The sequence below is a fragment of the Neolamprologus multifasciatus genome, chromosome 1 (genome assembly GCF_963576455.1).
Source record: "Neolamprologus multifasciatus chromosome 1, fNeoMul1.2, whole genome shotgun sequence".
Lineage (NCBI taxonomy): Eukaryota > Metazoa > Chordata > Actinopteri > Cichliformes > Cichlidae > Neolamprologus > Neolamprologus multifasciatus.
The window spans coordinates 32,489,320-32,516,226 of record NC_140439.1 but is presented as its reverse complement, the minus strand read 5'-3'; the positions used below and the strand labels follow the sequence as shown (position 1 = coordinate 32,516,226).

Sequence of the window (26,907 nt, the reverse complement as noted above, 5' to 3'; positions counted from 1 at the left end):
TTTTGCTGACAATGGTTATTCAGGAGAACACTGCAGAGAGTACTGACACCCTCAGCACTGGTATAAATGGTACAAAGCGACACTGTTGTCACTGTTTGCACGCAACATGAACAATGCGGTGAGAATAATAGGCCTAAGGCATAGAGAAGGTATATGTGTGGGCAACTAGGTGGGAATGAAATGTTAATAACCACTGGTCTGCAAATACATTTTTAGTAAATTCTTAGATATTAGATGTTACTCCTTTAACTGAACGAGGAATAGATAATTAGACAAAGTAATAGAAGATCTGGTTGTATTGTCTGAAAGATTAGGAAAAGTATGTCAACTGTAGAAAGCATTTTCTTTAATATTTTTATATTCGTCTTTTAGATGTGGGACTAGATGTACTCACAAGTGAGGATATAGCAGTAAGCCTTTCATTGACTGGACACTGGTGTTCTGTCACATTAGACCTTTGTTCCAGGCTAACATCAGGAACACCTTGACCCCTGCACTCCCATGACACAAGTGTCACTCAGGGAAGTGTGATGTTTGTATGCGTGCCTGCAACCCAGACGCTACAGTCTGCTTCTTTTGTTTTAACATCTAACACTGCTGAACTGGGAGCTAATTGTAATGTTGCAAGTCCCAAAATACTTTACTTTGAACAAGAGCACCTGTTAAATAGTAAGAATTTTTGGACGATGAATCAATAAAGAAGCATAAGTTTTACTCTGTGTCCTCTCAGTGCAGAAACGTAGCCATCTTGATCTTGAAATATTGAACTCTGGGTCACAGAATGGGGAACATCCTGTTTGTATAAAAGGTGCTGCCAGCATTTTTTTTTCCTAACTATGTAGGACTACATATGTCTGCAATGTGAATTATCTTCACTTATAATCATTTATAATGGTTAAAGTTTAACAGACGTGGTCAATTGTGAGCAAAGGTCTATAGGCCCTTCAGATGTACCTTAATCTGGATCACATATAAGAGATTATATAATATAGGAAGCTGTTTTTGATGATGAAAAAGGTTTTGTTGTGCACACATTTTCAATACAACACTTCACAGTCTGTGAAGTCCATTAGGATAACGTAGTGTTGATTTTTTTTTTTTTCTTCAAGTTTTGAACACTGAACTTTAGAACTATAAGTTTTTTACACAGGGGAAACATTTTCGAACAAACCCTTTTATGGTTGCTCAAGGAAAAGACAACATTTTATCACATGTCCTCATTGCCTCTGTTAGAAATAACAGCATTGGATCGTTTGTGCTTGTGGTGTGGTGCAGACCATGTTTGCCTTTCTAAATAGCAGATGTCTCATTTTGTCTTCATGCTTTTGCCTTGAAACCCACCATTTGCAGTAGGTTTTCAACTTGATGGCTGATGGTATTTGTATAGGGAGCAATTGTTGACAACCGTTACACATACTGAGAGTGAGAGGGTGAAAATGACTTGCTCTCAGGGGCCTTGACAACCTTTGCCCCCCTGGCTCTTGTTTCAGGCCCTGTAATTGCCACTGACCAATGGGCTCCCGGTTGAAACTAGACTCCAGGCTGCAGCTATTAACGTCCCCCTCCAAACGGATCTTGTTTTGATTCCTGATGCTTTTATAGGTTTTGTCTTTAGGAGACATTCCTGGTCGGCACATACCGTGCACCCCTTTCTGCCCTTATTTTCCTTCCTTCCCGTCTTGTGGGGCCATTGGCCCCCCCCTTCCTGCACTCACAAACATACACATAGCCTTGATCAGCTTTTGTGTGTGTGTGTGTGTGTATGTGTGGGCGCCAAGGCTGCTGACCAGCCCACCCTTCTCTGGCCCCTCCCGACTGCCATCTACACTCCATGAACTTGGCCACCCGTCACAGCTGCGTTAAGATTGAAGGATGGGGGGCCCTTGTATCCAGCTGGGTCGGAAGACATTGTTGGGGGCAGGGCAGGCCCAGATGCAGATGGTTTAGGTCAAATGGAGATGTTTGAGGATGAAGGGGGAGGGGGGATTTAGGAGCTCAGAGGTACCATAACTCCAGAGGTTACTACTTCAACCCCTGGACTATGCACCCTTAGTCTTTGAGTATATATTTGTTTTGATAAGTGTGTATTGCAGATTGTACTTTGTCCTATCTAGCTTAGCGAATGCGCCACTTTTAAAGCTTGTTGCAAACTATTTGAAGGGAATTCAGGCTTAACTTAATAAATGTTTGGTGTAACAACAGATGAATACATTTTTTTTTCATGGAAATGAGTCAGCTTTCTAAAAATAATACATTTGTATATACATTAGTGTTGCAGTATATGTTTTTGCTTGATTAAACAAATGTTAAACTGGAAGAATGTGGGTTCAATGGGAAGCATTCACTTTTACGGCAAAGTTCTTTATGTTATGGACTCCTTGGCAAGGGTTTGAGTCCAACACAGAGACGGTCGTCTCCGCAGCCGATTCAGCACCCACAGACTGGAGCCTTAACGTTTTGTCGAAATTTCCCAGTGGAGATGCATTTAAAAATGTGTGCGTTTGGGATTGTCAAATCAGACATTACATAATTCTGCCCACCTGAAATTAGTGCAGCTAATTTCTAAGTTTGCTCTACGCAGCCAACTTCCCAACTCACCCAAATGGAGCATTTTCAGTAGTATTTTCAGCAATTTGTATATTTCAGCAGTTAGAATGCATGTGAAGCAGACTGTCTCCTGTTTTGTGTCAAAACTTGAATTACTTAAAGTTATCCAGAGCTGATGTGTGTAAACCTGCTTATTTGTTTGTTTCGTTTTTTTTACTGACCTCATCTGTATTTACTCTCATTTGTTGCAGAATGGCAGTGCAGGATGGGCAGATGAGGCTGACAGCAGCAGAGGAAGAGGAGAGGCCTCCAGAGACTTTGCTAAGGTGAAAAACAAAATCAAGGAAAAAAAAACAACAAATAAAATCCCAAAAGTTTTGTTACAAAAGTAGCAAAAGGAGCCCTTTATGACAGTTACATGGTAACATACATTCTCACTTCAGTAGCACATGTGGGACATGTATATAGGTCAACCTTTTGAAGTATTATACAATTGCAGAACTATAAAAATGCAGGATCTACGTGTTCCTGAAACTCTAAGCCAGCTTCAAAGAACTAAGAGTGTCGAAGCCTGAAAGATTCATCTGTGCACATCTCAGAGATAACAGTTAGCTGCTGACATGTATGTTTTGTGGTTAAGTGAGATGAAAGCATCTGTTCTAAAAAGAACATTTCAGGGAGAAAAAAGAACAAATGTCTCCCAGACAAACATTATGTATAGAGTATATGAGTCATAACAATGGTGCAATTACAACGTTTTGCAATGCTATTACGAACTATCATCATATAGTCTAACATTAAAAAGAGCAGTAGAGAAAAATACAGACATTCAGGATTAAGCACTGGACAATAAACTGTATACTTAAGCACTTTGAGGCGACTGTTGTTGTGATTTGGTGCTATATATAAAATTGAATTGAGTAGACGTTGTGGCTGAGCAGCCACACAGCTTTACTTTTAGCAAACAGTACCCTAATAACTTTCTATTTTTCTTTACAGCTGTATGAACTTGATAATGACCCCAAAAGAAAAGAGTTTTTGGATGATCTCTTTGCCTTCATGCAAAAAAGAGGTAAGCACACAAAAATATTATTTTACTAATATCAGATCCTGTGGCTTGGCATGTACTGGATGGAGCATTGAATTGGAGGTTTATTTGGGACCTAGATAACTTTTAGACTTTAAGAAAGACTATAAGTTATCATCATTATACTGCAAAGTTATAATATTTTCTGAGATGGAAATTATTATATTGTTGCATTCCTACTCTCAAAACATGTGGGGTGCTTTAAACTTAAACTTTCAGTGTGACTCTATTGGAATTGCCACAGATGTGTCACTAAAGTTAATTTCTTTTTTAGGGAGCACCAGGAATTTCAGTGTTGATTGAGCAATGTCACACCTGCAGCACAAATAGATTACTTCTTCATACAATTGCTAGAAGCCGTACAAAATCAACGAGGATGAAAGTACATACAGAATGTAACTCCGTGTCTGATGCCAGTGAAACATGTTTTGCCACTAAACAACTCACACACTGGCTGAGAAATACTTCATTAATTCCCCTCTCAAGCATAAAGGCCTTAAGGTATCAGCAGGTAAGATCTGCCTCAGCTGATCCTGTGTTTCTGTAGCATCACAGTCAAGTGGATCTGGCAGTGGCCTAGCTTAGTTGGCCAGCAGGCTTCAAGGATCAGCTGACTTTGTGCTGCTTTGACACTGCTTATGAGACCTGTCTGACCAGGGCTGCTAATGCACTTAGGCTTTTATCAGACAAACCTATTGCAAAGCAAATTACACTGCTTGAGCAATACCTCCCAAGGTGAATCACAATGTTATTACAGTGGTGCATACTTCACATTATGTTTTGGCAGGCTGTGATAGGTGATGATAATCTGTGAGTGTGCGTGTGTGTGTGATTCACTTCAATATGTTTTGCTACAGGCTTCAGTGATGGGTACCGTACATGAGTGAAACTTTATTTGATGCATAGTTTGTTTTGCCGGACTGACAGATGATCGCTTTGTGCATTTTTTTTTTTTTTTGGGGGGGGGGGGGGGGGGGGGGTAAATGGGCCCGTGTGCATCGACACCTATGTGTATGTACCTGCATATGTGTGTTTACCCACTAAGGTGCACGAGAGCAGCAGCTTCTGAGAGTCTGGTTAGGTCTTACCACCCAGAGGTCTTGTTTGGTGGGTGATGAATTAAGCCGAGTAGGAGAGGGAGGGATGTGATCTGTCATGGCCCTGTTAGCATCTCTGTCCAGTGGCAGACGCTGGGAGTGGCTGCCTGACCCTTTACTCACGCTGGTCAGATGGAGAAATCCATCAAGCTGACTAAATCGCCACCTGACAGCAGATAACTAGCTGATTACAGTGTCACATTATTTTTCATGCAGTTTGAAACGAGTCAGCACAAACATTGAGTGAATAATAACGCTGATTTAAAACAAACAAATTAACATGTAACTTGTGAATTATACTGCCATAAAGTAAATTAGGACGAAGCACAGTAACTGGTAACTCTTTGGTGTTTAACTTGTTTAACTGAATTACATTTCCAAAGAGAATCATCGTGAGTGTAACTGGAATCGGCTTACGCGTTTCAGGTTCCCATGTCAACATTAATACAAGCGATCAATGTTGAGTCCAAGAGTCAGTGCTAGTTGTTGCAGTTATCACTAAATTTCCAGAGTGCTCATCTACAAGAGAAAGATACTGCAAAAGACAAAGGAAAAATATTGTGAGATTAAAAAGTATTATTTATTTGAATAGCTTTATTTTACAGTTACAAGTGCAAAGTTGAAATCTAAATATCCATGGCTGCACAGTGCTTTAAATATAGATGCAGGATATGACATTAGAGACTGGATGAAACCATTGTACAAGAGAGGGTATAATTTCAGCTAGACTAGAGTGCCGTCTTCACCCCTCCCTTAAGTCAGGAGCCACTTGGCTGACCTATGCTGTCCCTCAAGCCGGAGTCTTAATCATAGGGCATTGCTTGGCTGGATTTCTTTTACACTCAGTGCCAAGAGTAAATGAGATGAAGAGCAAGCCTCGCTAAGCTCTTATTCACGGTACCCTCTAATTTCTGTGCATTGGCTCCTCCCTCCATTTCATTTCATAGATATGTTGTCAAGATTATTGCAGTCCATTTTTTGTAATTAAAGAGCACTTAGGAAGCCTGTTTTTTTTTTTTTTTCTTTAAATGCAATGTCATTATTTGAGACTTTCTAAGAAGGGCGTAGCAAAGGGAAAATACCTCTTAAATTGAACGAGATTACAAGTGGACTCTGAAAAATGAGGCAGAGTGTGAGGTTAAGTTAAATCCAGTGGAAACTCTGGCGAGAGTGAGACAAATGGTGAAGTGCTTTTCCCACCTTGGCGTGGGGCCTCTGAGCCCTGAGAGGGAAGCAAACAGCGGAAGGAAAACTTACGAGGGATTCGCATTTCCTGCCTCTGCTGCTTAAAAACAGGCACATGTGTTTGTGTGTGTGTGTGTGCGCGTCTGTGCGTTAATGCTTGAGGAATTTTACCAGCTGTCCTAAATAGAGTCTGAGTGTAAAGGGAACCCATTGATGGGCTTTGAATCACAGACATGACAGAAGACACACATACAACCCCCCCGCCTCTTTTTGTCACAGATGATCACTGTAGGGTCAGAGGAATATTTGTTACATCCATTACTGAACCCAGCCAGCTTTCACCACTGACCTCTGTGCTATTTGTTGCTTGTAAGGAGCTCAGCCTCATTCAGCTGGAGACCCTCATGTATATATTAGTCATTTGCTCCAGGTAGAAACATTAGCTAATGGCCTGACGTGTACATGTAAATGCACCAAGGCTGCTCACATAGAAAGAGCGCGGGTGGAGGATATTAGCCAAGATGAGTTACGGTGACATCACTGTTCATTACATCCATTACAGGTTTTCCTGTCTCACCCCCAGTTGCTGCAAAGAAAGCTTGGCGGTGGCTTGATGCTTTTAACCACCTCAAAGGTTTCGATTAAGCATATGGGTGATTGTTTGTTTTGGTTTGACACTCGACCGCTTTGTCATTGGGGATGGGGGTTTGGACCAGGAGGTGGGCTTTTGAGAAGGTGGGGGAGCAGGCAGTAAATGAGGCAACAGTTGCTCGATGAAGAAAAAAAAAGAAGGGAAGAAACTCAGAGAGTGATGCAGCCAACTGCCTGTCAGTGCTGTCCACTTGAGATGATTAATGGCCACGAGCTGTGATGGACAGAGCCAGAGAGAGAGAGAGGCTCCTGTTCAGTGAAGTCACCAGTCGAGAACCGCTGCCCCGCCCCACGAAGCGTTTTACTCGTTCTCCTCTCACCAGAAAACCACACACATCGTGGTCAGAGATCAAGATCCATCTCAGTGTGACACTCTTAATTGGAAGTGTAGCTTCAGCTTAAGAGGGACCACATGCTGTGCTATCACAGCTTTAGAGTTATTTTAGAGGAAAATCCCAGATTTAGCTCTGTTAATAGTAATAAAGTGGTAAGCAGGACTTGTCTGTGTGATTAAATTATAGTCCTGATGTTGGGGCTAGAGGAAGATTTATAGAATGAAATGAAGGGTTCTTATTTAGCTGTAGCTCCACGGTGAAATGCACGAGGAAAGCAGTGTTTGTTCCTTTGAAGCTCCCAGAATTTGCTGCAGGAGACAGAAAAATGGCACTAAAGGGATTTTGATCAAAACAGAGCAAGTCAGCAATTTAGTGACGTAGCAATATTTGCATATTCCTTTACAATTTTTTTTTTGACTAAAAAACAAATGTTAAACATGCCTTTGTATTACCTTTTACAAAGCACAGCATTTTTCCCCCCCAAGGTTTAGATGGATTTTATTTGAAGTATTTGTGGTGTGGGAACAGTGGCCTCCCAGCAGGACATTAGAGGAAGTTCCCCAACTGTAACCCAGAGACCGAGTGCTCTGTCCACACCAATTACAGCATGAATGGGCTCTGGGGGATCCACGTATGCATTATATTACTCCCCTGGTCAGCCTCACACTGGCCCTCGTAACAGGCAGCCCCTCTGTACAAACACCACACCACAATAGGAACATTCTCTGGCTCTGTGATATGGACTCGTTTTCCTTTAGTTAACACCCCACAACTTCTGGAAAGTGGCAGCACCTGGTTGGTTTAACAACAAAGCCCAAGGTTTTGTGAGCATATTTGTCCATTTCAGATGAAGTGTTGGGTTATAGTTAAAAGGATTTTTTTTTCGGGTGGTGGTGGCGGTGGTGGGGTGTAGGGGCAGAACTAGAATCCTGCTAATTGGTTTGGCAGGTTAAAGGCTGTAGATGTAAAAGTTTTCATTCATAATTTTGTAATAACCTTGTTTTCCTATTATATTTATAATCTGAATCATGACAGATCTTCTCCTAACAGATGCTGTTTTTTAAAGCCTGTGAAGCGTGTTTTACACAGAATCCACCAATAAAATAGAAAGAGGAAATGACATTATGTCCTCTCTTTTCTTTCTTTTCATTCCCGTCCTCTTCCTTTGCACCCACTGAATTCTCCTCCCCTCTCTGTTTATTGTGCTACAGTTACAACCGCTGAAACTTGATAACACCATGGGGGATAGGGTTGGAGGGCCGCACTGTGGCCTGCTCGCTCGGTGAGACCGGGGGAAGGAAGGACTGGCTGGATTAAGGGGCCTCCTGTCCTACGCACGATGATTAATGATCTCTAAATAAGTGGAGGCGAGTCTTTTAGATATGGTAACCCTGATAGACATCAGACATGTGACTGTCACATGTCTGATGTCTGTGAAAAAGACAAAAGAAAGGATGAGGGATGAATGTGGCCAACATGGAAGTAAGAGACGAGTGCAGACGGGGTGCCAGGGTTACTGAGGAGAGGTTAAAGGAGACATCAGGCAGCTTGTATGGGAGAACGCAGTGTTCTTTGATTTCCCTTTCAAAGCCCTTTGCCAGTGGTCTGAAACTGACTGAGGTTACCAATCAGACTGAAAGATAATGAGGGAACTGTACAAGAAGATTAGAACTGGTAGTAAAGGGGCCCTTCTCTCAGCATAGGGTGGAAACCCAAATGATACATAGATTCCAACCACCGCTTTCTAATCATTTTCCAAAAGAAGAGATGAAACTCTGCCTTTTGGACACATCCTCCCATGCATTTTTCATCAAAGATTTGGTGGTAACTGCCCTGATACATTTGAGGGTTGAGATTGTCTTTGGTTTGGGCAAACCCCACCCATCCCCTGCCAAATTACAGCCCAGCCTTAAGGGCACAAGCATCTAGAGTGGTTATCCATTTCCTTCAAAACAAAAGGAAATAGTAGTTTTCCTGATGTTTTGCGTGTGGGATGGTTTATTGTGGGAAGCTTAGATTAAAATCTTGTGACTTTTTAATTTTTTTTTGTTTTTGCTTCTTTCTTTCCAACTAAAGCTACTCTTTGTGTCCTTTCCTCTCTGTGTTTCTTCATCCCAGCCCCCAATTGCTTCCACCCCCTGTTATTTCCTCTGTTCTGTGGCCAGACTATTCAACGGCCCTAGATTGCCACTGTGCTGTCCATCTTTAATTACGACCGTACTGTACTGGGATTTGAGACCCTAAATTGCCATGGTCATATGACCAGGCAAGAGGACAAGTGCAGGCCCTCAAACAGATTCATGCTTCCCAGTGAGGTCATCGGTCAGGGTAAAAATAATACTGGCTGGCTGCTCTGTTCATTCACCCATCTTGTTTTGCACTCACTGAAAAATACTTACAAGTGAATGCTCTTATGGGAAATGGGAAAGTAATAGGGTGGAGGATGTTATTGAACGGAAAAAATAACACGACTTGTGATGCAAGTTGGATAAAATAGTAACGGTTTGAAGAAAGAAATTCAGAAAACTGTGGCCGAAAGTGAAACAGTAAGAAATCTGTTCCTCAAACAATGTATGCAATACAGGAACTTAAAATGTAGTATGTATATTCCTGCTTAAAGGAAGTAGGCCGCAGTGTATATTGTAAATTAAGTTAAAGAAACGCAAAGTTAAAAGTAAGAGATTTCAATAATTACAAATCATTTGTGTAAGTTGATTTAGCATAAGCACATTAATAATATGGTGCCAAATCAAGCTTTTCTGTAAATATATGTATGCTTTTAATTTTGTATTTGTGTTAATTGGAAACTTGTTTACTTCATTGTGCTGTTTCATATGAAATATATTTAATCTTTAGGCAATCAAAATGGGATTTGTGGTTCCATCGTAAAGCTTTCTGCGCACAGAATTCTCTTGCGATCGACAAATTCCCTAAGCCTCTGCTATCTGTATATCTGCATGTCTTGCTTCTCCATCTGTGTCCTGTGTGTGCTCTTAAAGCAATGTTTCCTGGCCTCCACACCCTTGTGATGGATGGTATGAAATGCATTACAGCCCCCAGAGGAGCCCTACACCCGTACAATAGCCCTGAGCTCACTTCCACTGCAGCTTTGCAGCCTTGCTCCATAAGCCACACAGCAGCAGAGGTCTGAGTGCCTAATGGAAAACGAGACGCTTGATTTGAGGGAAGAAATGGACATGAAACACACGAGTGCTGTTGCCTCTTTGCCAGTGGCGCTTTAGTTGATGTGGTTTATTGTTTGGGGTACATGATTACATAAAGGCAGTGGTTACTTAACGAGTGGTGATATACGAGTGTGAGATGAGTTTTCATCATTTGCAGTTAGGCTTAAAATAAAATCTTTAGTGTTGCAGTATACAGTGTGTCATCATCAGTTTTCTGGTGGTTTACTTTCTTTTGTATCGTTGACTCCAAAAGAAAAAATAAATTACAGAGTTTTAAGCCCTAAATTAGCAAATAACCTTTATCGTGAATTCACTAAAAGGGTTTTATTGTACATGTATGTTACTTGCAAATTAAAGCTTTTTTTCTGATGTTGATTTCATTTTCAGTTACTCTGCATTAGCATCAGCTAAGACCCTGAAAGGTAAACATATGACCCACTCTCATGGATCTTAGAAGTCAAAAGTAATTAGCATTGACAAGAGGTAAAATTTGCAAGATGAGTGCACAACCCCCAACAATCCCCATATGTGCGTGAACAGATTCCCCTTTCTCCCAGGCTTATAGCATTTGATGTCTCCGGTATTGATCAGTGGTGCTCGGCCTCAAATGGTGCTCATCAGCTGATGGCTTTATCCGTCAATCCGGGTGGTCATTGATTGAAGCAGTTAGCTGTGTTATAAAGCTTGCTTTATGGGACAGAGGGGCCCCTCAATGCATCAGTAAAGTCATCACTGCCTCATGTGTACTCTTTAATCCAGCAAAAACTAGTTTGACTAGTGACTTGTCACCAGTGTTGGCCAGGCGTATTTTGGTGTCAGGATATCCTGCAGAACCCAGGTGTCCATAGCCAAAAGTTTTATTTATGTCCACTGTGGAATAGTCAGACCCAGGCATCTGTAGTCAACAGAGTTATAACATGTGAAATGCTGTTTTAATTCAAAAGATGGCCTTTCTTAAACCTGAAGTACTTTTGTTACTTCAACTAAAGATAACTAAAGGAGAAAAAAATGTTTTTTTGTGTAGTCCTGTCCTGTTTGTCCTGTTTGTCTACCTCACCCCTTCTTTTTCTAGAAAGGCTTTTTTCCCCTTGTCTTTTTTTTAACCTCCTAGGACCTGGCGTCCACATATGTGAACATCACATTTTGGATTATTTAGACCAAAATATTCCATTTTGCTCTACAAGGGCCTGATATCCACTTAAGAGGACATTATACTGCTACTGTTCTGTCGAAATTTTATATGAATATCCTCATACGTGGCTCTCATTTTTCTTAGAAGCACAAATCAGGTTTAAAAAAAAAATCTGGTAATTCTTTGTTTTTCATCGGGTCCCAATATGCCGTGGAAGAGTTCGAGTATTTGGAGGTTAAAGCAGAAAGACCTGAAACCCAAGTTTTCTCTATCACACTGCCTTCAGTTCTTAGAACTTATAGCCCTCAACTAAAGCCATAAAGTAACGTGCAAAAATGCATGTAAAACAGTCCTTTTATGAAGCCCGGGGGGGGGGGGTTGTTGTACTTACTAAATAGCTGTTGTGTGTCTGTTTGCACCATGGCATTTTCCCCTCTCTCTATTTGTCTCCAGGCCTCCTTCCTCTAGTTGTTGTTTTTAAGCTTTATCTGTGTTCTTTTTATTTGGTCTAAATATTACTCCTTCCCCTCGCTGTCGTACTCTTCCTGGCTTCAGTTGAATTCGAAGGGTGGAAAATTTTAAGCCTCACCTCAGCAGCTTAATCAGTGAATGCTGGGTGGAGGTGCGTCGGTTAATGGCAAAACCCCTCCACCCCCTTCTCCCCCATTTCGTGCGTAGAACAAGCTGTATTCTTGTAGCTGTCACATATACATTCTTTACGCTTTTTACTGGACGATCAGAGATCTTTGTTTTCAGCCAGTCTGCTCGGTTACTGTAGTCTCACTTGATTTTCAAGTTACGCAGAGATTTAGAGCAGAAGTTATCCTTGATATATGACCTAGTTTTAAAGTTTGACATTAGGATATAAAAAGGCAACATGAGATTCTATATTCTCTTGTTGAATACGAGTTCCAGCAGTTTTGGCAAACATGTAAATAGCAATCATGCATACTAATTTTTAACCTATATAATCGCTTTTGAGGACTAAAAATATGTGTACAAAACAGCTTTCACTAATCTTTTTTCCAAGTGAGAGTAACTCATAATACAGGCCTGTATCATTAGTTTTACTACATGTGTTAACAAACATTTTTCCTCCCAACACTCACACACTGCAACACTCTTGCTGTTTTCTGCTGTTAGCCCCTGTATCTGTACCATGCTCATAGATTTCTTTTTCTAATCCGGTCATAGCTATAAGTCACAGAAAAGGAAACACCAGCACACAATTTTAATAACGTCAAGCTTTCACAGAACAAATTGTAAATACATTTCATGCATGAGTTGCATGAGTTGCATGTTGTCTCATGACAGATGCATGAGACAACAGGTTTTAGTAGTTCCTGCAGCTTGGCTGGAAACATACAGCCTGTAATGATAAACGTTAGTTGTTAGAGAACATTCAAGCACTTCAACAAGGTAAAGAATTGTTAAAAGAACCTCCTGACAAACTCTCTGACCACATAGATGTTTTCAAACGCATTCCTGTGACAATGTTTGCTTAGTTTCAATTAAAAGCTGTTGGGTGGAGTAACTTAACCAGATCTGTGATAAGTAAAAACACCCTGAAGGACTTGTAGGTGGATCCATAAACATCTGCTGACCATTGGTCAGTCAATAATCTTACTTTATGTCAAACACAAAGCAGAGCAGAATTTAATGCATTTAATACAATTTATAGGAGACGGGCAGCAAGCATCTGTCAGGATGTCGCGATCAATCAGTTACTTTAAATATATACCTAACCTTTGTCTAAATTTAATATAGCCTAATCTTATTATTTTAAACCTTGAAGGAGTTTTTCCTTTACTGCTTTGAGCTTACTTTGAAGGAAGCAGAAATACTACACACATAAATAGGTTTTCCCTCGATATACTTATCAACAAGCAAAATATTCTCTCTCTGGACTGGAATAAATGTGCTGAATGTATGTTTCCCTTCTCTCTTTCTAATGCACAAGACATTTTAAAAATACCAGTGACTTTGAATAACGCTGCAGCATAAGACACCCCAACCACCACTTTTATCCATCCATCCACCCGTCCACTCATCCATCTCTCTGATGGCTCCGGTGTTGATTGGGGTCTGGTCAGTTGATCTGCCTGGTCTCTGGGAATCGAGGGGACTTGAGTTACAAATGGAGAGGCCGTCTCACTTTTCGCGCTATCCAACCTTTTCAATCCCCCTCCCCCCTCTATTTCAACAGGTGACCCATCTTCATGACCCACAGAGAAGGAGTCATGTTTCTTTTCTTTTTGTCTTTCTTTCTGTATATCTATCCATCTCACCTCTGAGATACTTTACTGACAGAGCTGTCAAAAGATTAAGGAGGTCAATCCACCAATGGTACTTAAAACACCATATAAAATCTTGTCCACTTTATCATTGCAGAGATTTCTGCACTTGAAAAATTGTCAAATTCAGTTTCTAATAGTGTCATTGTGTGTGATCTTGACAGACTTCCCAGTGTGTGAACAGCAGCCTTTGTGATTTACAGCTTCTGACTTTTGTCTGGAGACTTGCCAGCTTTGCGATGTTTTACACGAGCCCAGAGCAGTTGACAGTGCACAGAAGACAGCTCCTTTAATATACTGGCTGCCTGCTGACTGTAATAATTCTTACTAAGAAGCTCCTCTCCCTGTTTTCTAAGCAAATATAGCTTCAAGTGAATTATCCATCACTGAGTGTTTGCCTTTTTTCCCTTAAGCATTGTTCTTTTTATTGAGGTAGAAGGAAAACCTGGATGAAGGAAGAGAGAGGATCTGCTGGCTTTTGAATAAAAAAAAAAGGAATTTATTAACCTTTTATTTAATTTTTCATCAACAAAGGGACATGTTAAATTCGTCATATGAAAAAATGTTATTATTTGTGTAAGTCTGTAAGCTGATAATGGTGCCTTACGTAGTCCTTACATTGGTTAATCTCTTTACTGTGCTGTTGTTGGTATAGTGACATCATGCAGTGGCCGGGCTTGATAATGTTGTCACACATTATCTCTGTAGATGGATGAATGTGGCTTAACTTGTTCCAGTGTAATTCATTCTACGTGGCGTCCTTTATTTTGACTTCAAGCTCGCACAGCAATAGAAAGCCTTTGTTTTTCTTGGTTTTTGTGTTCCTTATCACATCAGCGGTCAAATACAGTTGACAGAAGATAAGTCATTTCTTGGCTTTTCCTGCCTTTTCTTTTTTTTCCTTTGTCTGCCTGTCAGCTCACATTAATGGCATTTTATTGACATGAAAGTAATGAAACCTCTGCAGCCAGAGATACAGGAGTATATTGACTGACTTATATTATATAGACTTTATTAGATGACTCTCTCTCTCTCTTTATGTGACTCTGCCAGCTGCAGCTTTAGCTTCATGCTTAGAATAGCAATGCATCTATAGTGTAATGTTACATTTAACTTCCCTTAGGTGGAGGGCACTACATATCTTAACACTTGATATGAATTGGTCCGTCGTGCGAGGCTTGGCTCTGTCTGGACTAAAGATAGCAAATTCCATGCACTCAAGGCTTTTTTACCTTTTATGTCCCTGGTCGTGCATTAAAAATAAAACAAACATGCCCCAGTGAACACCAGAGTCCTGACGATATTCTGGCCTGAAGTATGAACATAAACTAAACAGCCAGGGGCTGCCTACATAAAGTAAACTCCCAGCATGTGGAGCCCAGACACTTATCTCCCTTGTCAGTGTCTCCCTGCCCCAGGTTAATGAAGGGTTTGGGCTGGTCTGTGTTGGTATTCTCTAAAAATGAAAACATATTTTTCTGTATTTAGATGCAATGTCATCAGACAAAATTCCTTCAAGATGGATGGGAACAAGGATTTCTTTCTATTGAGACTAGTATCTAATATACATGCACAGAAAACATCTGAAGCAGCACATTAGGGATTCATAAAAACTTCATCTCGGCACTTCAGAGTATCAAATATCATCAGTTAGACCGGAGCAGTCTCAAGGAAATAAATATTCTGGTATTATTGTTTAACTAACAGTGAATGTACTTAAATTCAAATGAGGAAACATAAGTTAAAAGAAACAAGAGATTTGGTTTAGTCTGATCTGCTGTGTAGACGTGGTGTTTGAGGTAGCGAGGAGGAGGAGGAGAAAGGTCTCGGTCAGCGGCACACTAAAAGGGTTCAGACACTGCTACAAGGCCAGGGGCTGTTTCTGCTGGCTGACACCTTTCTTACCGCAGTAAGAATCCAGTAATCCAGTCTTTCTCCAGCTGGCTAGCTACCACACCTCCCCCTTCCTTTTCTCCTTCCTTACATCCTTCCTTTCTTCCCTCCAAAGGGGACTTTCAAGATATTAAAGTCATATTAAAAATAAAAGTAAAAAAATCTAATCATCCCTGCGAGGAATTTCTAAATTGATCAGAAGAGGTAAAGAAACCAAAAACGATGAGATGATGTGATGTGGTGTTTAATCCTCTCCCTCCTCTTTTTCCTGTCTTTCTTCACTGTAGATGACAGTGAAACCTCACACCAGTCAATGTTCATTCAGTAAAAAATTCATTTCCTGTGTGTTGTCCGCTGTAAGGCTGTCAGGCTGTCACTTAATTATTTAAAGAAATGCCCATCAAGTGAAGTCAGCAATATTTAATTTACCACTACTGGCGTCAGGGGCACCCAACTGATTTATTATACAGACCCTTTAATGTGAACAGCTGTTTCCTGCTAAAAATAGGTCAGAGGTCAGATAAAATGAACTTGTTCCTTTTTTTTTGGTCATTTAGATACAAAGTCATACATTTTATTCTCTCTCTAATCAGTAATTATAATACATCAAAAGGGCAAAATGGGTTCTTTTTTCTTTTTAATTTATCTGGTTTATTTCTGCCATATTTCCTTGTGAAGTGATCACAAGCCTCTGAAATTAATTTTAGATACTGTTTTCTTTATTTCATATGATACTGTGTTATTGTGAGTGGGCATCCGTGTAATTTATTCACATTTTTTTTAGATGAGGAGTTTATATTTCATAGTTTAAAGCACTTGAATCATTACGGGAAAGCATCTAAATTATAAAATATAAGAATAATGATTTGTTTTTACTCTTCAAAATATTGTTCCACGAATACATTCCTCTTGCATTTTTGTCCTTATAATCTGCATCCGTTATCGTCTGAAGTCTAGTTGTTTGAAGGCTAGCCCTGTGGCTCTTGTGTTCTTGGTGGAAGTTGGAGGAAAGAGTTGGGTAGTGGTTCGGGGGCCCTCAGCCACGGCACTTCCCACCAGAGCGACCTCTGACCTCTGGTGCCATTAATCACTAGGCTTCTGATGGCCGTGTCCCTGGGGAAAAATCAGTCCGGGGCAAAGGATGATGGGAGGTGAGGCCTGCAGCCAATTACAGATAGACTCAGAGCAGACGAATGGACAAATCAGGTCTCTACAGAGAGATGAAACACCCAATAGCTGTCTGCTTGAGGAAGAGATGGTCTTGTGTTGGTTGTGTTGGTAATCATAAAGTCTCTAGTCTTCTCTAGTGGAAATTAAGCATGGAGGTTGAAGTGGGAACAGGTATTCCACCAGAGCAGAGTGCATGCGAGGCAGAGTGCCACTGTGATCAAAAGAGATGTTTGGGCCTGGTCTAATTAAGCCTGTTAGAGCTAAATGTCTCCAGGGTTGGAAAGGGAGCAGATGTTGAACACCAAAGGCTGGTGACATGCTGGTTTTCGCAAATGAGGGAACTGTCTCTGGCTAACTGCCCAAGCCTTGCTAATGTGATTTTTGGTCAATTACAGTATTATTAAAGGTGTTTTCCCACTGCTTTCACACGTGGCTGAGCAATGTTGAAATGTGAAACGTGACTGATGTCACACATGGAATAATTAATCCTTTTTTTTGTTTTTTAATACCACATCTGGTCCACTGAAGATGTATAAATGGATATGTGTTTGTTTTCTTCTGTCTGAAATTGTTAAATTTTTGGCTTCATGGGTTATGTTCTAAAATTGTATGTAATTAATAAAGTCTTGTTTTGACTTTATTGTACAGCAAATGATGACAGAGGTGTTGGCGTGAATAAAAATCCTAACCAGCTGCTGGCCTGTCACTATGGGGCCAGCGTTGTTGTCTCATTTGTTGTGCTGTCATTGTTCACAGCCTGGCCAGTATGAAAACATGGCTTCCTGCTGACCTGCAGTTTAATTCACACATCAATAACCCCTGGCTGATCTCTGACCCCCTTAGTTGTATTAATTGTTTAATGTAGGATTGATGTCCAGCACTGCATCAAAGAATGATGGTCGCAGCGTAGCGCTGCTGGTCCTTTTGATGCATTGCTTGTTAGTAGAAAATTTAGTAGAAGCTCTCCATTCTTCAACTGGTACATTTGAACATGTCAATTGGCCAATGGCAGCTGTTTTGCTGGTTTTTGCTTTGTGTTGATGTTGTGTTTTTTAATATATATACAATTTCACTATCAGTCAAGCTTTGAAGTCAAACTTTGATGGAAGCTGGCACCATTCTAGAAAATTTTATTCATTCATTTATTGGGGTGAATGAGCAATTTATCCAAATCTGTTTAAAAAAACAAAAACAACAACAACAGCAACAATATAAATTTAAATTTGGTGTTGCTCTTTCCACCTTACTCCCCTCTAATCCACAGCAACTAATCCACACTATTATTACTCCAATTCTTTCCTTCCTTATTGCACATATTTCATCATTTTAGCAGGTTTTATTTACTTATTTTGATAATCAAATGATCAGAGATAGTGGCGCAACAATTATGTAACCAAAATAAAAATGTCCCAATTCTAATTCACTAATTCGTCCTTCGATACTCTGGTAAAACTTTTAGTGCCCAGCTAGTCTGGTGCAAACAAATGGGCTGTAAATATGACACATTAATAGTTTAAGTTTTGTTATTCATGATCTTATAATGATTAAGTGGTTAAAAATACTTCCCTCTAAATATATCCCTCAAAAGAAAAAGTAAGGTAGGAGTTTTGTTCATTAGAATTATGGTTAATTTAATGTCTTGCTAAATCCAGTGGAAATGCACACCTGGTCTTAAACAGAAACCTTAAACAAATTCTTGTTCCTTTCTACAACTCATCTTCTCTCTCTTACCACAGGAACTCAAATAATCTATAAAAGAAGCTAGCATCTTGACAAGCTCACTCTTGATTTTCTATTAATTGGCTGTGAAGATAAGATCCCCTTTTCCCAGAACAATTTTGTGCAGCTTTAACAAACTGAAAAAAATCCATCAGCTATAAATACTACATTAGATGTCACCATCGACTGTGTTATTTATTTATATGGATAAAGGTGAACTTTTTAATTTACTTCATTTTACAGGTACGGTGGTCTGTTTTGTGTCTGTGTGTGTGTGTGTGTGTGTGTGTGTGGTATTCTTTTAGGTGTTTTCTGCTTTTTATGTGTTATCATACCTACCAGCTTTCTGGACTGTCTTTAAATGCTTAACCCTTAGCAGCAGGTTCCAAAAGCCTTCAGGCTTCATTAGTGCACAGAATAATGAAAAAGTAACACCAAAGTTAGCCTGTACTTCCAAAGCCCTTTTACAGAAAGATTTGTTAATAGTGACTTCTGTGTAACAGGTTAGAGACGATTGATTTTCAGTGGATACAGTAGTAGTAAAACATTTCCTTGATCACTAATATTAAGACACCTAAAAGGTCATAGTGCTTTGCTAGTGCCATCATGGTGTCTTGATCTCCCCACTGCAAAGGTCCATGTGTTCACCTAGGACCTTTGCACATGGCTTAAAGACATGTTGCTAACTTAGGAAAATGAATCGGGGCTAATCTTCATGGCCTGATCACACTGCTATTTCACAGAGTCATTAATGAGTCCAATTCCAGGTTAAGAGCAGCCTGTGGAGGGGCTGGCGGATTGACTGGCATTAACTGTGAAGACAAATCTGTACGATTCCCCTGTGCCGGGCCTGGCAGCAGTAACGCAGAGGGGTGTGGATTTACTCAGTGCAATCCTCTAAATAAGCTTCATTATACCAGCCTATCCATGAGCCCCCCCACACACCCCCACACCCTACCCACCGCTGCCCGTGGATTAGCAGGTTGTCACGATCCTTCAGTCCCCTCCTCCTGCTTCATGCTTACACTGTTGCACATTGCACTTTTTGATTCTGTTTCGTGCAGGAACCGCCCACTACCCCTCCCTCTTCATCCACCCACCGTATCCGCCCCTCAAGCTCCCAGCAAGCTTCGCTGCAGATAAGCTGTTGACAAGATTAATGCATCTGTATCAAAAGTCTAGAGCAGCTTTGCTTTGTGTTGTTTGTGAATCCCCTTTTCCAGGTCAAGCTAAATTGCTTAACTGGGCTAATGTGTTTTCAAGGCAAATTTCACAGGAAATAGCCCTCGCCACCCATGTCTAACCTAACAACCCTTAACAATATGTAGAGGTCACAAAAGTATATTGGGTGCTTCACCATCGAGTGGTACTTTGAAGCAGAATCCAATTTTCACTGTAAAAACTTCAAATCAAAGTCATTCTTGCCTCTCGTCTGATTTGTGTTGGCAAGACAAAGTACCTGTTTTAATTAATTAATTTAGAGTCATAACCTTTACTTCAAATGTCACTCAGAAACTGTATGTGTATGTAAGGCTGATAAAAATGCTTAAAGTTTAGTGTTGTTGGCCCAAAATGAGCTTAAGCATGTTTTTGCACAGGTTATATTTATAGTACACACGCTCAGTGTTTCATCACAATACAGCTTTTATTTCTGGCTCAATCCAGACTGCTGGCCTAATCAGCCTCACTCAACCTACCAGAGCTCTGAACAAACGCTCACATGTTTATTTGCGATCTGATTACCAGAAAGAAAAACGGTGAGGACGCTTTAAAACTTTACCACAATATAAAGTAGATATGCCTGCCAACACACATTTCTATCTGTCGTGGAACTCAACTGTGTAATTGCATCAATGTAGCAACATGATTGACTCATATGATTCCCTTATCTCACATTTGTTTGACTCTTTGTGGACAGGGGAGGGGGGTTAACTGCCATCTTTGCTATTAAGATATTCCTACAGGACTTTCTCCTCTAGTGTCTCTACAAGTCAAGATATTTCAGCAGAAATTCGAGTGTTAAACACAGGTCCTTTTCCATTGTATTAACATTTACACCTTTTTGCATGTTCCAACCACAGACCACTCTAAGGGTTGTGCTCGTGGGAGTTCACGAGTGCTTCTGAGTGGCCCTGGAAAAAGAAAAACTGCTGGCTGGGCTCACTGTGACTAATTAAACTGGAAACAACTGCCATTTTTTTAAAGATAGCAGAGGAAAGGTTTATGGTCATTAAATTTAGCCATGCACTGTGCTTAAATAGCAACACAGCCAGTATGTTGATTCTCTCTGCTGCTTCTGTTATTGTTGCTGCTCTGCCTTGCTTTGAATTGACGTGGCAGTCAAAGTGGTTGTTCGCTGCATTAAAAACAAAAAACTTGAAACGCCTGATTAGGATTGTTCCACCATGCTCCCGCCTTATTTTTTTTCCAAAGTAAAGGTGCCTATTGGTAAAAGTATTACATTTTAGAGGGAACTCCATTGTGTGTCAGTATTTGGTCAGAAAGAGCCCATTCTCAGCGTTAAGGTTCAATGTCTGAGTATTAAAAACTTTATCCATGTGAGACATAAATGCACTTTGAACCAAAGACATCCTTTGTAAGATATTGCTTAGAATTAACTGAGCCATATTTGTTTTCTTTTCCTGTCTTCCGTAGGAACCCCAGTCAATCGTATTCCAATCATGGCCAAGCAGGTCCTAGATCTGTACATGCTGTACAAGCTGGTGACAGAAAAGGGAGGCCTCGTCGAGGTTATCAATAAGAAGATCTGGAGAGAAATCACAAAGGGACTCAACCTGCCTACCTCCATCACCAGTGCTGCTTTTACTCTGCGGACACAGTAGGTCTTTGCATTTGTGACACAAAGCTAACTAATTAAAGGTGCTGGAACCGATTAAAGAATTTCAGCAGCTTTTTGCATCGTGTGGAAGCCAAAAGCTTCTTCAGGCACTAAGTATGTTCATTTCGGGAGCATTTCAGCCATCTTTTCCAGTTGTCCTTCTCACTATATCTTTTATTTTAATAATTCCAGCTGTCTAGAGAATTGTTGCGACAGCTAGTTTTACTTCCTAGTATACATGCGGAAACACGCCTCCTGCGTGCACATGCAAGGATCCGCTCTGGCTGCAGCTTCTAAATAGACATGTTGTTAGGAGTGTTTGGATTTGTGTGTTGGAATGAGTATGAATGTCATTCATTGGAACCCGTACCTGTGTATTTATACACACACACAAGTTTTCTCCACTGGCCAAACTTTTCTCTTTACCCCCAACCCCTCAGTGCATTACATCACACATGATTGATTTCCATCGATTTATTGATGTGAATTTGGTCAGAGTTCACAGTGACTAAGGTGGGGTTTGATTGACAGCTTATAATGTCGAACCCTGACTAAAACTATATCGCTCTCTGGATGGAAACCCTTTAGCAGAGGTAACACCTCTATCTTGTCCAGCAGTACATATCCCTAATGAGCCTTGATGTATTTTTAATGTTGCTGGACTGTTGTGTAGTATTGGTCGGCTAGCTCTGTCTAATGGATGCTGCTGCTCGTGCTTCTTATTGATCCTTGGTACTTCTATCCCACCATTATGCAGTAAGCACGCATAATGTGTATAGTGTGCTCATTTATGGCATGGAAAACATTGCAGAGCTGTGACTCTGCATACTTGCAGTGCTGCTGTGATGTCATGCAAATATAATAAGTACAGCAAACATGTTTTGAGCAAAGCTTTAAAGCAGTAAATTCTATATAAATTCATACATTTAAGAAAGGAGGTTACTTTCAGTTTACCGAATTGGCTTGATTTATAAATATGCAACCTAATGTCTGTTGTAAGGATCAAATATTAGAGAAATAAAGTTGCAAAAGGATTTGACACGGGGGGCAGAATCATTGTGACAGCACTGCTGGAGATAAAAGGTTAGGTCTTTATTCAAAGCAGTCTGTTTTTTGTTCTAAACTAAGGTACAGACAAAAAAACAAAAAGTCGCAGTGAAATAAAACAGAGTTATCTCTACTATCTGAACAAATACACTGAGCTATATACACATTCGGATAAACAGTGCATCTCTCGGTGCACATGTCTTCGTACTGCAGCTTTAAATGTCCCCATGTGTGCTTTTTTTTATGTTCTGTCACATTTATAGAGTGCTGGATGCTCATCTTAATTGGTCAGAGTGTGTTAGCATATGTGCAAGTAATCTTCGTTAGTCAATAGGTCAGAATAATTTTTTTCCAAGTCTTAGCTCTCTGTGTGAGAGACACAATTGTTAATAGGTTCATCTCAGGTGTTCATCTCAGAGAAGTCCCGCCCATTTGCTGTGCAAATATTTGTTTGCAGCCAGTCAGACAAAAAAAAAAGTCGTCTTAAAGTTAAGGGAAATGGAACTAACGCTACTTGCTTTAGAAAATAAGGACTATTTTAAACTGTAAATGATGGGAGCCTACTGTAGAAGAGCCCAACAGTAGGTAGGAGTAAATTACCAGAATAGGTTCACCTTAAGTCAAATAGTACTGGACAGTTTTTGAAGAACCAAAATGTTAGACTATTGACAGGCTATTAATGAGACATATTCAGTTTCATATTGGAAGAAGGAGAAAAATGTTTTCTTTTCTTACATATTCATAAAAAGGCTGCTGACGCCACTGCTGTACATGTTAACAGATTCTCTCATTTAATATTATATTTCAGCTGTAATGTTTTGATGTAGTCAAATATTACAATATTATTTCTGATATTTTCTGTGCAAATCTTTCTGTCGTGAACTCACGTGTTACTGTGCTTTGCGTTTTCCTTAAGGTACATGAAATACCTGTACCCGTATGAGTGTGAGAGGAAAGGCCTCAGCTCCCCAGGCGAGCTTCAGGCTGCCATCGATAGTAACCGACGTGAGGGTCGCCGTCCGTCCTACAGCAGCAGCCTCTTCCGCTTTTCTCCCTCTCCCAGCACTGCTCCCCACATCCTCTCACCCCCAAAGATGCACCTTTCCAGTCTGGGAGTGGGGGCCTCAGTAGCTATCAATGGCCTTCAGGCCTCACCGGGACCCTCTTTGAAGAAAGGTACGTGCTTGAAAGCTTGAGGTTAAAGAAAACACCAGAATCTGATCTATGCCCTTTGGTTAATAAATAGAAGTGGGGTTTACTTTCTGTTGCCTATCTGGCAGCTCTCAGATGTATATACTGTGTGTTAGTCTAAAGGTCCTTTGGATCAATTAAGGCCACAATGAACTAAGTAAATGTTTATATCAAAAACTACAACTGCTTCATACTGGTTACTATAGCTGGGTGCTGCTTGTTAAGACCTTGAAAGAGATTGTAGAGAAATGCTGCCCTCTGTTGCAGTTTTGGAAAACTACACCTGTGAAAACAATTGATAAACCATAAAATAAAACTTTAGCTACATGAAAGGCTCTGGTTTTAGTAATTTGATGAGGACTTTTCCCTACATATGGAGCCTGACACGTCGCAGCATTGTGGTCTGTTTTTGTCAAATGTCCATGTGAATGTGAGTGTCTGCTTCCGTGTGTGTCCCTGTGTGTTTGTGCATTTTTAGCGTTCATGTCTTTGTATATGTATGGAGTACACCCAGTTATCTGGGTGGAACCAATTCTGCCTCAGGCTATCGAGGCTCTCACCTTTATTACTGCTTAATAACATAGTTGGGGACACTTTGTGACCTTTGCCTTTAGTCTACATAGCTGGAATCTGGTTGATAACTGTCATTACACTGCTATCTTTTCTGAAGTTACTTTAACTTTGTTGGTGTGTGACTCAGTTGTGAACCCCAGCAGAATCTGTGCTTTAATTTAAAAAAAAAAAAAGGATTTTGACTCATATATTGGATGTAGCTACAAACCAGTTCTACTTTGTTATAAATCAGTGCGTTAAAAAATATTTATAACAACAGAAATTAAATCAGATGGCTAAAGATCAGTTTAATCAAAACGTTTTAGAGACATGTAGAAGTCTTGCAGTTTCTTCTTTGTTTCTCTTTTTGTGTACTTATACTGCTTTCATTACAATCTGAACCAAAACACAGCCAAATGTATTTGTTAAGAAATGTAAAGGAGTCCAGCATAAAGTTTCAGACACAAATTTTGCTTGTCTTCTGCAAAAATCTGACATTCAGGCTGCTTTTTCTGCTGTTCAGCTAAACATTTCTCTGACAAAATGCAACTTTTTTTTTTAAGATTACAAAGTGGAGATAGATATACATACTAGTAAAATATAACCGTAACCTATACTGAGTTTCCCATGGTTTTTTAGAGGTTTGCGTTTCTGGGAATTGGTGGTGTTATTATAAGGTTGTTTCCCCGTGTTTTTTTTATTTTATTTTATAGAGAATAACCCTTGTAGTACCCCTGTACTTATAGTCCAAAGTCTTTAATCTTCACAAAATAACATGTTTTTAGAAATAATGCAAACTTTAACTTGCATACATAAAAAGAATAAACAGGTTTCATCAACACAACTCCATTTGTGGAGTAAGCGTAGTTGGGGCCTACAAGTTTCTGGCTGTTGTATATATTTGTTTTTGCTGGTGAAACACCCAGTTACCGGAGTATTTGTGTTGTGTTACCAGCGCCTCTCTTTAGAAAAGTTCAGTCCTGGGTAACCTGTATATGTTGTAGTTCAAGTGTCCCATTGTGTGAAGTAATGCTGCCTACTTGTAGCCACTGTAGCCCTATCCACGCATGCCGATAGGGGTGATTGGGTTACTATAATACGGCTGTGAATAGGAGACATTTCAGTATAACAGTTACTCAGATGTTGCATACTATCTTCACTGCCCCAGAAAGGGAAATGACACATGTAACCTAAAACCAGATGTCTCCCTACTTCACTTAGAAATTGTGGATCTTCTTAACAGATACATCTGGGGCTTGTCTAAACTCTGGTGTCTTGCAGAATTTGAGGCTCTTTCACACAGCACTCACATAAGCCTTTCTTGAAACATCATTTGTGATCATTTCATTAAAGTTTGTAGTTCCAGTTGCCAGCTTACCTTTTGTCTGAGAGCAAGAAACCATATATATATATTTGTTTTGTTTTGTTTTGCCAACACACAGACCTCACACTTTTGTTTTTCCATCCATTCTGATGTATGTTGCCTAAATACAAAATTGGAATCATTTGGCTGAGCAAAAACATTGAGGTCCTTCATATCAGCTTTTCTATAGTAGAAAAAACCCCTTAAGTACTGGGTTTAGTACAGTACTATGGATAGTACATATACCCACTTGTCCACTCAAGGTGTGGGCTTTACTATTATAGCTCCCATTAGGTAGGACTGATAACCTTTCAAATTCAACTTGATAGATTCATGCATTTCAGTTTTCAAGTTACACAGAATCACGAATCACTCCTTTTGACTTATTCAGACTAAACTTCAATTTCTCCTCCAGATGACCTGACCCCACCGATTATGGCTGCAAGACCTTCCATGGCGCTGGCTCTGGGTCAGCAGCAGGTTGCTGGCTTGGCCAGAGCTGCCACACTGGAGCAGCTTAGAGAAAAGCTAGAGACCGGTGGTGGAGAGGGGCCAGAGAGGAAGATGGCCCGCCTGGCAGAAGAGCAACAGCGCCTGATGCAGCAGGCTTTCCAGCATAATCTACTGGCCATGGCTTCCCAAATGCCTATGAACCTGCGTCTGGGAGCCCCTGCTATGCCTACCAGAGGTCAGTGTTGAGACGTTTGTTGAGATTATGTCTAAAAAAAACCCTGGAAATTAAATACAGTGTTTGTTTTTCTATTGGAGTTAGAGGTATTATATTATGGAATCGCAGTTTTAGTGTGTTTTGAGACATCTGTAAACTTTGGTGAATGTTTGTGGTGAATATCCATCAATATTCTCCAAAGTCTGTGGATATCTCTAAAGAGCATGCTGCTATCATGGACCCAAACCTATTGCTGTACAATGTATTGCTGGGATTGGCAGCAAAGCATGCATTAGCCAACAGAAAAAAATCTTTAAGTGTAAGATATTGTTATCATCTTTTCACTGCTTAAGTTTTTTCTTTCTGTGGGGGAACCTGAGCTCGTTTCTTGTTCTCATCAAACCCACCAGGCTAACTCTTCTGCCAAAAACAAATGTGTTTTTCGTTGCAGAGCATGTAGCTGCAACCGATTTACCAAAGCCCATCAGTTAATATGTTTTAAGCTGCTGCACGACTTTGCAGAAATCTGCATACATTCTATTCTGTAATTATTTGAATCATTTCATGTATTTCAGGAATAGCTGACAGAGCTCTTCCCTTGGTTAGATGTTGTTAAGTTGTTTTTCTTGACCATGGAAATAATTCTGTCATCATGCACATTAGTTGTGTAGTTTAGCATAAACTGTCATGGGTCAAGGGTCAAGAAACTGACTAAATACATATTATGTATTAATGGTGAAATTATCAAGAAAGAAAATACACAAAAATAATCTCTCCACTCTTATTTATTTTTTTCAGAAGAGAAGCAGCAAGACATGTCTCTGAGTATCTCAACCAATGGAAATTCCAGCATTACTGTCTCAGTAGAGGTCAATGGCACAATCTACTCAGGTGTGTATAATAATAATAATAATAATGATAATAATAATAATAATAATAATAATAATAATAAT

General features: G+C 40.1%; 1 protein-coding gene across 2 annotated transcripts in view; it reads left to right on the top strand.

Annotated features, from left to right (window-relative positions):
- LOC146526095 (AT-rich interactive domain-containing protein 3B) overlaps positions 1-26,907 on the top strand; it is a 57,568-nt gene that overhangs the window by 25,349 nt on the left and 5,312 nt on the right. For both annotated transcript variants that reach the window (XM_085150278.1, XM_085151070.1), the window contains exons 3-8: positions 2,799-2,873; positions 3,547-3,619; positions 20,951-21,134; positions 23,098-23,357; positions 25,703-25,975; positions 26,753-26,845. In XM_085150278.1, coding sequence (XP_085006404.1) covers positions 2,799-2,873; positions 3,547-3,619; positions 20,951-21,134; positions 23,098-23,357; positions 25,703-25,975; positions 26,753-26,845 — 958 coding nt within the window. The remainder of the gene's footprint in view (positions 1-2,798; positions 2,874-3,546; positions 3,620-20,950; positions 21,135-23,097; positions 23,358-25,702; positions 25,976-26,752; positions 26,846-26,907) is intronic.